This window comes from Chroicocephalus ridibundus, chromosome 1 (genome assembly GCF_963924245.1).
Source record: "Chroicocephalus ridibundus chromosome 1, bChrRid1.1, whole genome shotgun sequence".
Lineage (NCBI taxonomy): Eukaryota > Metazoa > Chordata > Aves > Charadriiformes > Laridae > Chroicocephalus > Chroicocephalus ridibundus.
Window position 1 is genome coordinate 213,715,484 of NC_086284.1, and position 15,062 is coordinate 213,730,545.

The following is a 15,062-nucleotide window of genomic DNA, read 5'->3' on the forward strand; positions in this document are numbered from 1 at the left end:
GGGGTTTTTGTATTTTTTTTTTTTCAGTAGCTTGCACATCTATCTTTCTGTAAATGAGGGCACAACAAGCAGGCGCTTTTTCGGGTAGCTGCAGTGCTGCCTAGGATTACCCTGGGGGTTCTTGATGTTTTTTAAAAGCCTAGACAGAATGCCATGAATATATAAGCATTACAGATTATAAGAAGAGAGTGAAGGAGAAAATACGAAGTTTTCCTCAAACTTAAATTATGATTATTTTTTTCTTTTTTTTTCTTTTCCAAGTGTCATTTGACAAGTACCCATTCAGCCATACCCATTTTGCAGCATCTTTTGGGCTGTAAATAATGTTACCTCCTGGCAATGTGCTTTATGAAAAAGAACTGCTTTCAAAAACCAGTTAATTATAATTACGTTAATGGAAGCATTTTTATTTTGAGTGATGACAGCTGACTAATGAGGATGCAGGTCATTATTCTTATTATGGTTAGGAGAGGTCAGGCACTGCACACAGCGATCCGTAAATCCCATCCTGGTTAACGGCTCCTTCTTGTACCAATGTGTTTGGTCAGTTTGATAACATATGTGTGATTTCTGTATTCCTTATGATTTTGAAGTTAAGGAAGAAAAGCAAAATGCAAGAACATCATCAAGCACATATTGCTCAGCAAACAAGCTGACAAAGATGAAAAATGCTTAGCAGAAATTCATGTCATATGCACTGAATGTGTAACGCTATTATTTTTTTTTTCCCTTAAACACAATCTACTTACGTTGTTACTGAATTTATGACACTTGGTTTCTTTTTGGTTTACCTTTTAAATCTGTGTGAGAATTGCTGCGAACTCTTGATTGGTGAATATCCTTGCCCACAGTTTGTATTTTTTTGTTAGGATGTGATCTGAGAGACGGCTGTTGTAGTGACAGATTATGTGGAAATACCACATGTACAGTTTCATGATTCACAGAATGGTCTGGGTTGGAAGGGACCTTAAAGATCATCTCGTTCCAACCCCCCTGCCATGGGCAGGGACGCCTCCCACTAGACGAGGCTGCTCAAAGCCCCATCCAGCCTGGCCTTGAACACTTCAAAGGTAAGCAAGTTATTGCTCATGAGTAACAGGTGAAATTACATGATTTAGCTAGTTAGTGTGTTTTGTTTCTTGAAGTCTTTTTGGTATTGCCACTTTTTAAATGCAGGCTTAGGGTTATTGACATTTAGGTGTATAAATTGATTTGAGGAAAGAGAAATAGCAGCCACGGAGCTAATTGTATAATTCTTCAGAGTTTGAGTTTGTTACGTTGTTTATCATGAACACTGTGGCCCTCCTTCAGACTTGCATTGTTTTCTTTCTTTACCTTGCGTACAGGATGTTTAGTAAACTTGTTTATGTTTTCCTAAATTCATTTTAAAGCTTTGAGCTTTGGGTCAGTTTCTTTCTACATGACAATTTCCCTAACAGAGAAGAGCGGGGAAGCTACTGTGCATGCCATATTTGGAGATTATTTCATGTTGGGGGAGGCAGGTGTGTATGAAAACGATTTCTAGTCCTGAAGTTCTTGTGTGTCTCTCTTAAACGTTCAGAGTCGGCTTCAGCTGTTTAAAGTAACCCTACCACTGGTGGAGATAGAGGTACTGGCGGCCACGGGATGAAAGCCTAATGGTTATCCTGCAAACTTTAGTAGGTACTGATTTTGTATTCTCAGCATAGATGATTTCCAGGTCTAGTGGACTAAGAGTCCTTTTCTAGTTGGTCGTCTTTGTTATCAGCAGGACAAGGGATAGTTTTGAAGAAAAGGGAGCAACTTCCCTTTTTGCAGTCAGGAATAGCTGGAACTAACATCCTTTTCCTGGGTGTTAATTCCTAGCTACTGAAGTGCCCGTTTCTTTTTTTTAAATAATTTTGACACAAAAGCAAGTACAAAGCATGCCTTCCTTTCTCTTTTCTTCTGCTCCGTCTTCCCCCCTGTTACTCTTTGTCAGTCCATCATCCTCTCCTTATTCCAGCATTTGAGAACCTTGCTGTAGCAATGAGACAATCTAGTTCAATTAAAAATCACCTTACGGCTCTGCAAGGTGTAGTCATGCTTTAGGTGGTTACGTGGATGTTATTATTGAAGATTCTATTCTACCTTACTCCTTTTTTCTTTTTTTTTCTGTTTTCCTTTTTTCTATCCTTAATATGTTTATATAAAGACCATCAAAAGTTTAGGAGTGCTGTAAAGGTGGCCGTGTTCTTCTATGAACCATAAACTCAGAAGTCAGCTTTTTCAGAGGAAATTTGGAATGTAACGTAGCTGTAAGTGATGATATTCCTTTGCGTTTATATCTTTAACGTGAAGACAAGTTGTTTGCTAACCCAACTAAATAAAGAACAAATACATCATGGCAAGATAATGGTGGGGAAGTTTTTACAGCAGGAATTTTGAGGACTAGATTATTAAGTAAAGGACCTTAAGGTAAACTTTACCAGACAATCCTGCATTCTTCGTCTTATTTAAATGTTTTGAAATTATAGTTTTTCTGGAAACATGTGTTTATGGTAATCTTTTCTTTACCTCTCTACAGATAAAGTCATTTGTCTGAAACCGGGAATTCAAGTTTATGTACAGGAGTTATAAATTATTCTCAGTATAGAAAGTCGGGAGTTCTGTTTCTAATGATTTGAGGAATCCTTTTTCGGGAAGAGATAAATTACAGTTGCACAGTATGTCTACAAGCTTCCTATTGAGTGGACACTTGAATATTAGCAGGGTGGGAGAAGAAATCAGATGGCTTGCCAGAGAGAATGATTTTAATGTCTTTCTTTTGCCAAACCAAATCTGATAGTACTTTGGGTTGCTATTACTTCTGGCAGAGGTGGCTTAATGGGCAGGCTGTAAATGAGATTGACATAATAGAAACAGTTTGTCATGCCTACGCTGTATGTGTTTCAAGAGACTGACATGCATGTGGATATATACGCCAGCAAATCTAAAACTCTGAAATGCTTGTGATCAGCAGCTGGAAATGGAAAGAGATGACCTCTCTCCCCCACCATCTAACACTTAAGCAATGGGAACAGAAGGTCTAAAGGCCAGAGAATAGGTCGTGCTGTGCCTCCATTGTGGCCTGTGGTTTGTTTTAATGTTATGGTTGTCGGAAAATGTAGTTGGCTTCCTAAATTGCTCTTTTTGTAGGCAATGCTGTGTAGGAATTCTGTTTCCTAAAGCGTTCACAGAACCTCTTCAGGGCTGACAGTTTTTTTAATGTGACCATATAAAACACGATTTCTCATGATTTTTTTTTTGTTAGCTCTGTAGAGGCTTTGACAGAAGGCATTTCTGAAGCGCCTTTGTACGTTTTCCAAATGGCATTAAAAATGATGTGGGCACATACTGCAATTTGTCTGCTTAAAATTACCTGACAGAAGTAACGATAATACCTTAGCTGAAACAGTTCTCTGGGCCTCTGGTGGTGGGAGAGAGAAGAACATCCGAAATACTCCCAGGATTTCCAGTGTGTCTCTTGGTGTGCAAGAATTCCCATCACGTAGGAGGGTGTCAGAGGTGTGTGTTTAAGGGGGGAGAAAAGGAGCTGAATGACTCTCTTTAGCAGGTGCTTGCTTCTGCCTGATGGAGTTTAGCAAGCTAGATTTAATTTTAATTCTGTTAGTGGGTCTGATGCTGGCTCTACACTGCACCGATAGCTCTCTTAAAGCATTACATGAAATGTCAGGAATTGAGACAGACTTTAAAAGAGGATGCAGACGTGCTTCTTAGATACTGAGCCTAGGGGAGTATGTTGCATCTGTCAGCATTCTTTTCAAGTGCTGTTTTATTTAGTTACTTTGTGGTGTGAATGTTTCCTTTAAACTTCAGAGAAATCGGTATGCATTCTCTGCAGAAAATGATTTTACAATGTTCTGTAGAAATACATTTAGGACTGCTTGCAGTTTTTTGTCTCCTTGTGCTGAAGTCACTTTAAATCCATCACCCCAGCCTATAGAGTCGTCAGGCAGAAATTTTTCGGTGAAGGTAGAGGAGTTGTTCCTGCATCAGTTTTGCTTGAGCGTACTGAAGGCAGCCGTCTAATAACATGTAGTAATGAAACCTGTTGGAATTATAGAGGAGCATCTAGTCTCTTTGATCTTGCTAACGAGCAATGATTCAAGTGCTACAGATTGTAAAGGATCTGGTGTCGCCAGCAAGACGAAGAACAGATGCTGCTAAGAAAGGTAAGAGCAGCACTGGGATATATTCAGTGTTCTGAGTAATTTACTGTAAACCAGAAATATTTTGGAGTTTGGTTGTAGTTAAATTAAGTGTGTACTTAATACTTAAAAATGTTCTTTGTTGTGGCAGGTACAGCTGCCATAGTTTGGCTTTGAACTATATTAAGCCTAATTACTATCGTTTTGCAACTGCAGCTTTCCCAAAGAGAATCCCGATGACGTTTATTATGCTGAAGATGGAGTTTATGTCAGCATTTATAACTGCTACTGTTATTCTAAAGATCTTTTCTGTGGTAAAAGTGTTTTTCTTGTCCAGATAGCTCGGGCTGTGAAAATAGCAACCGTATTGTGTGGAATCCCATCAGAATAGTTTTTAGAGTCTTAATATTCTAAATAAGAATAAGAGCAAGAATAGGCTTCTTTAGTGCTTATGGAAATGAGGGAGATTGAAAGTACACAGCTGCACTGCTGTTTAGGTTTCACAATGAGATTATTTCTAGGTTACAACTAACTTCAAAATCCAAAATGGCTCTTGCAAATGTACAAAACATTACTTGAAATGCTCAATTATTGTTTGAAATTAATTGATGTTAAATGCTTTTCTTGTTCTTTTCAGTATGTTGAATGTTTGTTGTTTTTTCTTCGCTAAAGTAATGCCATCCTTTGTGGTATCGGTCATACTTATCCAATTAGGAAATGATTAAACACTTTTTTTTTAAATCTTTACTTTTACATCGTAATTATTTGCAATTCCTGGATACATGGTTTGCAGAGGAACTAAATAATTTGTAGAGATGTCTTAAAAACTGCGTTCCTTTCTTACTGGAATTAATTTTCTAGGACAACTTTATTTTGTATTGAATAAGTCATGAATAATTTAGGATCTACAGCATCTGTGTCTGCCTGTTATTATGTCATTGTTCTGTTCTGCCCTTACACGTAATGTGTGGCTATAGGCAAGTACTTTATTTTAAGTCACTTATCTAATAACATCAGGCTACTGTAATTCTAATGAGTTAGTTAATGAAAGACCTCTGTAAGAAAACAAAATAAGTAAAGGTAGAACTGGGCTCTGCTGCTTTCCTCTTCTCCTGGAAAAAAAAGAAAAGCATGCATCTCATTAAAATGAAGGTTCCTAATTACTTCTCTAGATTTTGCAGTGATTGCTTGAACATCTCACCCAACAGTTTTATAATTTCGCCAGAGTGAATTAGTTGATTTCTGTTCTCGGTTCATTGTTCATTTTTTGATTTATGTACTTATGCTCCACTAGCTACAGAGAAGAATGAAGGGGACAGGAGTTCTACTTGTTCTGCATGTAGCTAGCTAGTCAGGCTTGATTTTTGTAGAAGTAGTGGAGGACCTGGTTTAAAAAGATAACACCAAAAATATATTAAAAAAAATGTTTATTGGAACAGATTCAGTGGAATTGGAAGGGAAAGCCTTGAAAAAACATAAAGAAATGCTTGTTTTCTCATTTCTAAAGCTTTGATTTTTATTTTTTTCCCCTCTCCGTTTGTTTTACTCCCTTGTTAAAAGACAGTAATTTTGGGTCATCGCTTGGGCGGTATTCTCAAGCTGCTAGTAACTGAGCTAATTAGATGTTAGCTCTTACAGAACTTGGTAGTACATTTTTTACAAGCAATATTAAGATCTTAACATTAAAAAAAAATGTGAACATTCTGAAGAAAACATTTACAAAAGATGCAAAATGCTGACAGACTTCTGTGATAAATACAGCAATTTGAGTAGGCATTGGGTTGTGGGTTTTTTTCACAGCATGCAGCATTAGGCATCTGGTGTATGTGAAGGACTGTATGCTACAGAAATGACTCATTCTCATTATTGTTTTCAGTAAATGGAAAAATGTATTTGTAAAGGAAGAGTTGCTAGGAAGCCCAGTGTGAATGTGAGGTGCATTCATTGAGACATAAGGGATGATGTGTGAAGTGTTTACCAATGCGCTTTCAAATTGGTGTTGGTAAATGCTAAAGGTTCTTAATCCCGCATCCTTGTCTTCCTATTAAAAAAAAGTGTTTATCATTAAAATATAATTTGTTGTGTAGAAGTCTGAAATTCATTGTTTTTGACTTGTGTGAAAATTTTCTATAAAAACTCTGTCCCTTGTTGTGAAAAATAGAAACTCAAGAAACTGAAATTGAAAATAATTGAGCAGATACTTGCAGAAGGGTCTGCAAGTCTGCGGAGGAAAAGCGTAGCCTTCGGTAGGGGCCTAACTTGTACTCAGGAGGCAAATGTTATGAAGTAGTATAATGTATTAATTGCGTATTTCATGTGTTTTACCTAGTTTAAAACTTTTCTTCTTTGAGATTGAATGAATGTCCTAAATGTAGAACTGTTTTTTATAAATAGTACACAAGGTCATGGGGGAAAGGGTTTCTCTGGCCTCCAGTTTCCCCAACATTTATTTTCAGGCTGAGACCTAGAAACCCAGTTACTGGCCAAGAGAGTATATTTTTGCATCTGTGGTTCAACAACAGAAGCTTGTTATAAGGTCTATGGTAAGCATAGCTACTGTGGAGAAGAAAATTCAATCCCTGCAGAAGAAATTCCTCCAGAATGTTGATTAAAAGAAACCCATTATTAACATTTCATGGGCTGAGATGTGGATTTAATGGGCTAATTGAACAGCCTGCCAAAGTTGCTGAGTCTCATTGTTTTTTTTTTTACAGGCCAGAGTTTGTTTTCATTGTGGCTGTGACCCATGCCACTAGTTAAATTTCATTTACTGTATCTTAAGAGTGTGGTAAATAGGTGCTTTACAAATGTAAGACTAAATCCTGGAAGTAGTTAGGCAGCGTGAGTACAAGCATCCGCCTTGTCTCCCAGTTGCAAGTCCTGTGGTTATGGGTTTGTATTTAGTCTTTGACTGTTGAGGCTAACATCAGGAAAGCTTTCAGTAGGCCTCTTAGAGTCTTGCTTAGCGATACATGCAATGAGATAAAAGGTAAGCTTTGGTTTATAATGTCTCACATTTCTATCTTTTTTTTTTTTTTAAATCTTGTGCTGCTTAAAACTTGAATCTTTTAATCCTTTTTTTTTTTGTTTGTTTGTAGAAAAAAATCCCCACCCTGTAATTCTGTTCCATAGTCTTCCAATTGCAGTGAGAGCTGAGTGTGTAGAGGTGTTTTGTTTGCTTTTTATGGTTTTTGGTTTTGGGAAAAGCCAGACCCTTACCGTAGTTACATAACATCAGGTCAGTTAAAGGAGAAAAATTGCTTCTAGTCCACTTATTGTCAAAGGAGTAACACTCTACATGCTCTGTAAGTATGAAGGTGAACATAAAGCTGAAACAAAGTAAAGAAATTTTGAAGAGGTTGCCATTATTTTATTTTATTTTATTGGACTTGAATTTCTTAAACAACTTATGAGACTGAAAGTCTGTTTTTGGATTAAGTCCTAAATCATGTGTGTATAAAATTCTCTTGATAAGCGTTCTAATTCCAAGCCAAACATTTCACAAGATCTGAAACCTTTCTGAATTTTAAAAAATAATTCAAATGTTACTTCTCCTAGAGAAATCCATGTAGGGTATAAATCTATTAATAATTTTCTTTTTTCCATCAGTGAAATCCTGGTTGAAATCCAAGTTGTTCAAAATTAATAAAGAAATATTCATGTTTACTTCTTTCCCCGCTCCTTCCTTTTACAGATGGCCACAGCAGAACTTAATTGGCAACATCACCTTGAAGTTAGGATATAAAAAGAGATGTCGTATTAAAATATTTCTAGCAGATGGGACAACTAAATCGAAATCATAGAGTTAAAAAGGCATGTAGTGTTTTAGTGTAAGAGATAAGATACCTGAGAGTATCTTTGGTTTGAGTTTTTTTTTTTACTGATGGCAAGAGGAGACAAGTTTGGTCACTGCAGTATTTGGGCTGTAAGCCCCAGATAATGCTCATCAGGAATCCCCTGTATTTCTTTAGGCGGTGTATCTTATCTTAGCCTTTGAGGTTTCAGACAAAGCTTATGTGTATCTTCAGTTTCAAAGATTTTTTTCATTCTGGAAATGTTGGCCTATGAGGTATGTAAACGTTGCGCCAGACGAGGATAATCATGTTTAAATGTGCCAGTAACAGCTCACGCTTTGGAAGTTACTGCCTGAATTCACTTGCAGATGGTAGCGTGGTAGAACCTTATATTCCAGACTTAGACTTAGCAAGAAATCTGCCGTCTTTTTTTGCTTTATTTCTTATGGAATGGACTAACTTGATTAATTCCAAGATGGAGATAATAAAATAAAGGTCCCACATCAAGTAGCCATGGTATTTTCTTGCTACCTGTGGTGATAGTAGAGGAAAGGTATAATCAAATGCAGTCCCTCAAGGTAACTAGTGAAATGGCAGAAACTCTCAGATGCTGCTTGTCTTGGGTCCTCATCTCAATTCAGATCCCTTTAGAGCTTCACAAGCATTCATATAGTCAAACAGTGATTTGAATTGGGAAGCTGATCCGAATTAAACTATACTTCCTTCTTGAGTTAGTTTTAATCTTGATCAGTTTAACCCATCCAGTTGCTGATGCAGGTTCACAGACACGCATGCCAGCTCGAAGGAGGAGCCAGCAGTGGGATGTGAGTAAATCGACAGGGGTCGCCTTCCTTCAGTGGTGGTGCTGGCTGATGGTAGTGTGAAGTGCCGCTGAGAGCTGGTACCCCAAGAGTGCGAGGAGTTCCACCTCAGGATGATACAAGTACAAGCAGGTAGTAATACAGTTGGATCATTGAACAGTGGGACACACAGCAACTCAGCCAGAAGATTTTTACCTAAAATACCTTATTTCTCTGACTGGCATTCACTATCTCTCACTTTGAAGACTAAAAACTCTCATAGTTTAGGCTTTCCTATTGCATTTCTTATTCTGACAATTTAATGCCTTCTTACTTTATTAAAAAAAATATACGCTTACAATATTTTGTTTTTCTCATTGGTGTGATGCCAGATGCACTGATTAAGAAAGGTTGCAGTGCTGCTTAGCCATATGTAGCTGTTAATGACTTATTTAGTGTCTGTTTATTTGGTCTTTGATTAGGTAGGTAGCATCATTTAACAAAGCACTTAGATGTTGTATCTTGGGAATTGATCTATGGCTTAACAAAATTAATACAGATAGCTTAAATTTGGTTTAGCTGTAGAGGAACTGCAGAAAAATGAAGTACTTCTTGTTCTTTCTTTATGCAATAAAGCTAGTCAACTGAAATGAGCTAATTTATAAGAAGGAAAGCACAACAAAGACAACTGATCTCCAACTTCATACCAGGATTTGTTATTCCAATGTGTTGTGTTTTTTTGGAGGGTGGGACCCTAAACCCGTGAATCATCAACTGTAATATTCTCAGTAATCCTGAAATGCAATTTTAGGTTTCCTATTTGTAGCGTATGGGAAATGTGGCAGCTTAACATAAAATATCCGTATTAAAAAATAGGTTTGAAGTGCAGTAAAGTAACGGGGGAAAAACACAACAGTTCACAGTAATGTTTCTGCTAGATGGGACAGAAATTCAGTTTGTTATAAATCAGCACAGCTGTGTTGGCATCAGCGAAGCTGATCTGACTTGCTGTGTAGTGTGTGGTTTGTTTGTTGTATGTGTGGGGTTTTTTTTTGGGTTTTTTTTGTGCTTAAAAACCCAACAAACAATTAAACTCCAAGGAAAAAAAAAACCTGTTGTTTCTGTCGGGGTGTGTGTGTTTATACGTAGCTACAGAGTTCACAATTCTTGTCCTGTAGAAAACAGCACATTTAAAAGATACTAAAAGGAGTTAAAAAAGTCTTATTACTAGTTATACTTGTGGCTTAGTGCTTTTGACAAGATGTTTGACACTTTCGTTAGAAAGTTTTAGAACCAGTTGCGTTACAAATAATTATTTATGGTTTCAGACATTAGTAAAAGCTACTCGTGCAGGCTGCATGGCTTTGCCCTCTTGTCTTCCTTTATTTCCCTGAAAGATGTGTGAAGGCTGTTTGAGGAGAGTGAAGTTCCACAATTTTTGATGTCCAGGAAGAAAACCAGTCTTTGCATAGCTGTATGACCACAAGCCGTAAAACCTGCAACTTCCCTGACAGGCAATGGCATCATCTTTCTTCAGCTTGAATCTAGTCTCTGTTTGCCGTGAACCGCAGAAACCTGCCTTCTCTGCTCGCGCTGGCCACTCTTCGTCTTGGAAGAAGTTTCAGTAGTGATTTAAAAACTGAATGTGGTTTGTCTGCTTGTAACTATAGTCAAAGTTTAATTTTTTTAAAAATTTTTATTTTTTTTGAGGGAGGTTCATTTGCTAGATTTGCTGACTGCTGCCTTTGTTTTCAGTCCATCCAAGGATTGTCCAATGGAAAGACACAGTAAGTTGCAAACACTGGACTAGTTTCACTTACGTTGCAGGGGTTTAAATAAGCCTCTCTTCTTCAGCTAATGTCAAAAAACTCGAATATGAGTTGGTTAAAATTTTTATTGACACAAAATAGCAAAAAATGGAAGCAAGCAACATGCAAGCTAGAAACAACATGCAGTCTTTATCATCATGCAGTCTAAGTTGCTGTTTATCCTCTTCTGATAATAGGCTGTCATGTGGCTTTAAATCCCACCGGTGGTGGGATGCCCCTGTGTGGCCTTCAGAGCTTTTTACAATTCAAATTCTTTGGTTTGGTCCTACCTAGCGCCTGAGTAAGAAATAAGAGAAATGAAGCCTCGTATTAAATCTCTTACTTTAAAACTTGTGGTATTGAGGGATCAATTTGATCTTAACCTGTTGCAGTATGCGGATATATGCTGTTAAATCCATCTGGACTTCTTAGTTTACGTAAAGCACAGGCGTGTTGCTGACCTGGAGCAGCAGGACTTGCACAAACTGCCCCTGGGGATTTCACCACACCAGAGGGAACCTGGCAGCTGGGTGCACAAAGACCAAGTGAAAACAAGGTGGCTTTATTGGGTTTCTTCAAAGAGGAGGACAGCTGTGTGAGGGGAGTCAGGGATTCAGTCAAAGTATTTACTTAGCATTTCAGAAGGTTAATGGGTTACATAGTTTTGAGCTTGAGCTGGTAGGATGAATGTATCTGGATTTCTTCTGGTTTCAGTGATACTGCAACTGAGACAAGGATTCTGTTTTGCCTGAGGCATTTGTCCAATATGTTTGGAATAGAGACGAGACCTCGAGCCTGGATCTGAACATGGAGAAGGTGGTGTTTTGTGTCCTGTATCTTTCCTTGGGTAGCTGCTCCTGAACTTCTATTGTCATGTGAATTTTACAACTAAGCCCAGGTGTTTTAGTTTTGGATTTGGAGACTTTTGAGAAACGGCTGGGAAGTTCTGTTTGAGGGATCTAGAAAAACAAGCCTCATTCCCTGTCTTGCATTTTCATAGTTCAGGTGAACATATTTTTCTAACCTTGATTTTGGTAAGATCATGGCAATTGTACCTATGCTGTTTTCAAGTATGTACAACTTCTTTTCCCCTTGTGGACTCTCCAAGTGTAATGTTGACATTATTTGACACTACAAAGCGTTGTTTGGGTTTTTTTCCCCTTAAAGAAAAACTTGTGCTGTGATACGTGCACTCTTACAGCAATGAGGCATCATCTCATCATCTAATTTTTTCTTTTGCCTTGAATTGTTGAGTTTTCAGTATTTTATCCTCATACTTACGAAATGTGGAATCTAATAAATGTTAGTGTGCATGTTTATCGGTTGTGAAACTTGCCCAGAATGTATTTAATACACTTCCCGCTTAAGAAATTGACAACTTTGTTAAATTGCAGTGGATAGGAATTAGCAATAATGCAGAAACAGATACTAATAAGTTTGCCTGTTGTTTTTTAATATCTTAAAATGTGAATATTTCAAAGTGACAGGGTCGCAGCTGGATGTTTTCTACAACAGATAATTAGAGCATTTGGGTGGCTTAGATAGTGTTTTGGTGTATATCGACAATTCACAACTTTCCTGGACGTCTTATCTGGCTTCTCCAAAGTATTTTTATGTCCTGTTGAGCTTCTAGGTCGTTCAGTACAGCTTGTAAGCAAAACATCCAGGCTTCTTAAATCAGGTAACATACCAATTATTTTTTTTTTTTTAGTTAGTCATGTCTAACAGCAAATAAAAATAGTGTTTTCTTACTGGAATAGGTTCCACTGTTTTGTCTTTCTTATTGCAAGTCCGAGCAGCTTCTTCTAAAAGAAATTATCTGTCAGCATTAGTATTAAACTATCCATAAAAATGTTAATTTGAACTGAATTTCCAGATCAAACAGAAAACTTAATTAATATCAGTTAATTAAATTCTTGGTGGAAATGAGAAAATAAGTACACAGATGCCCAAGACTGCTGCTGTTTCTTTGCTAATAAACCAGCTAACGAAGCATTTTCTGGCTGTACCTGGAGGGGGCAGGTCCTTGGTGGGAATGATTTCCTCAAGGAACAAACCCTACTACTTTCTGCATCGTGTCCCAAGTGATGTAGGTTTCTTTTTCCTACTGTTATCTTTTGTAGCATTATTACATGGCAACGTACTCAAAGGAAATAGGTACAAAGACACTTGATTGCACATGCTTCTCTCCAGAAGAGCAGGACACCTGTATCAGGTGTCATGGTTGTTAGTCACGGTCACTTAACTCTTCCCCCCAGGCCCGCTGTGATGAGTGTGATATAAATCTTGGAACCTGCCATCTATGGGGGCTCTGTGTGCACACATGGCCTTTGCGAAATGAATCGGGGCTGACTGACCGCAGCTTTTGTGAGCAGATTCTGGCCATATGGAGAAGCTCATTGATATTCAGCTTGTAGACTTCTTTTGATACTCTGTTTGCCAGATATCACTGCAGTACGGCTGCTGGATTGCAGGTGTTTGCTGCTGCCACTTTGGAAATAGCTTGAGTGCATACTTAACATGGAATTTGCAATTTGAGCAATAAATCTACAAGAGATGTTTGAAGAGCCACATAGGACTTAATTGTGCCTCTAGTCTCAGGTGCTCTGAAGACTTTGGGGGTTTTGTAGTTTTTAAGCCAGGTATGATCTTGATGCACGCAGTTGGAAACCACTTGTCCTTGGGGAGTGAAAGTTGTGTTGGTATTTCTCCATCCCTTCCCACTGTGTGTGTTGTTGGTTTTGGTTTTTGGTTTTTATTTACTAATTTATTTTAAACATAACTGTTCTTTTTTATGGCGCTGTTGTGCTTTCAGAATGACACAGTATCGCAGTACAGATGCTCCATTCCTATGGCATGTTAGCAAGTGGTCTTTACGTGATAGTAGTCTAATGCAGATATTAATGAAATATAAGTGGGATGGTAGGAAAAGAAATATCTTTATTTCCCTTTGTTTTAATTCTTCATTGAAAAATGGGTTTCTATTTCAGAATACAAAAATCAAATGTTTTTTTCTCAGCATTCATGTCATAGTGGCATAAGTGATGCCTGCGCCTTCCTCTCCGTGCACCAGTGCAGGCATCAGTTATATCTGAATGTGAAGTGTTCAAAATGTCTTCTTTCTGTCCATTATTTCTCCAAAAGCAAGTGGCAGAGGCCTGTAAGCTATGGGTTAATCAGGTTGCACGAAACTTTCCGTATTTATTGACTGGCAAATATTTTTATTCCCTGGACACTGTAGGGGAAAGTGTTTGTTTTTTCTTTTCCTTGTTTTTAGATGAGTCATATTTTTCTTTTGAGATTTATCTAATGTACCAGGCAAGATTAATATGTAAGTGTTGGGGGGAGGGAACCTGAGTGTGAATAGGCAAATTTCACTCTGTCTGCCAGTCTACACTATGTGCTAGATTTTCCCAAAACATATTTTATTAAAGGGCACTCTTTTCCATGCCATCTTCTATCTCCTTTTTGTCAGGAGCATTTTCCAGAGGTTAAGGCTAAGTTTCAGGCTTGTTTTTAGAAATATATCCTTCATAATTCTAATTTTAATAATTTTAGTTCACTGATTCTTGTCGCAGTTAGAATGGAAGTGTAGCTTTTGTTGTTAATCCCAATGTTTGAGTGGGAAATAGCAATAGTCTGAAGGAAGTAGTTATAGCACAGTTCATGTGTCTCAGCTGGAACGTGAGAAGTTGCCTCGATCCGAGACTTCCTCTTTGTGATAGAAAAGGAAATGCTGTTTGTACTAATGAAGGGACTTTGGTAACACGAATATGCTGTGATCTTTCATAGAGAAATAGTTTCTGTTTCATTTAAAGTCATATTGTTTGGATTAGTGGAACAATTCATCATTTTCAAGTGTTGGGTGTTTTTGGGATGCTTCCAGGACTCCCCAGTGATACAGTGCTGATTTCAGGCGTTGCACTTTCTGTGTGATGGATAAATGGCAGCACTGTTGCTCTGTGTCCTAATTTTTCTCCTAAAAAGAAAAAAACCCCTGACTAATCCTTCCCTTTTTCTGACGACAGCTGTACATTGAAAAGACTATAACACGTTTTGAAAAATTTCCTCATTTATGCTGCAGCTGCATCGAGTCCTGGAGCCACCATGTCTCATCACTTGCTAACAGAAAATGTGATGTTCGCAGACTGTTGTGTGGAGCGCGCGTTACACAAATCAAAGATACGGAGATCAATTAAAATGGTTTTGTCAATTCTGTGCTATGAATTAGTACCCTAGTTAGGTTTTAAAATATGTGGGACGAATGCTAGTTTGGAGCTTGCCAAATCTATAGATGAAAAATAAAAAAAGCTACACAGACTCCAGTTCCCATTACTATTTAGTTTATAGGCGTTGGAATGACCTTCTAAACTGTGCAGTGTTAATTGCCTATTTTACATAATGTATAAAGCTTCACAGAAGACTATTTGTAGCGATGGGGAACATGTATTAAAAATCATTGTCTGGTAACTAATAAGAATGTAAAGCCAT

General features: G+C 37.7%; 1 protein-coding gene across 4 annotated transcripts in view; it reads left to right on the forward strand.

Annotated features, from left to right (window-relative positions):
* The window catches only part of USP6NL (USP6 N-terminal like), a 130,739-nt gene that overhangs the window by 20,405 nt on the left and 95,272 nt on the right, over positions 1-15,062 (forward strand). The window contains exon 1 of one of the 4 annotated variants that reach the window (XM_063323635.1): positions 3,729-4,193. The exons of 2 other annotated variants lie outside the window; for them this stretch is intronic. In XM_063323635.1, the coding sequence (XP_063179705.1) occupies positions 4,121-4,193 (73 nt within the window). In that variant the 5' untranslated portion in view covers positions 3,729-4,120. Of the gene's footprint in view, positions 1-3,728; positions 4,194-15,062 lie in introns of those variants that run through there. One more of the 4 variants, XM_063323630.1, reaches the window with a different exon arrangement.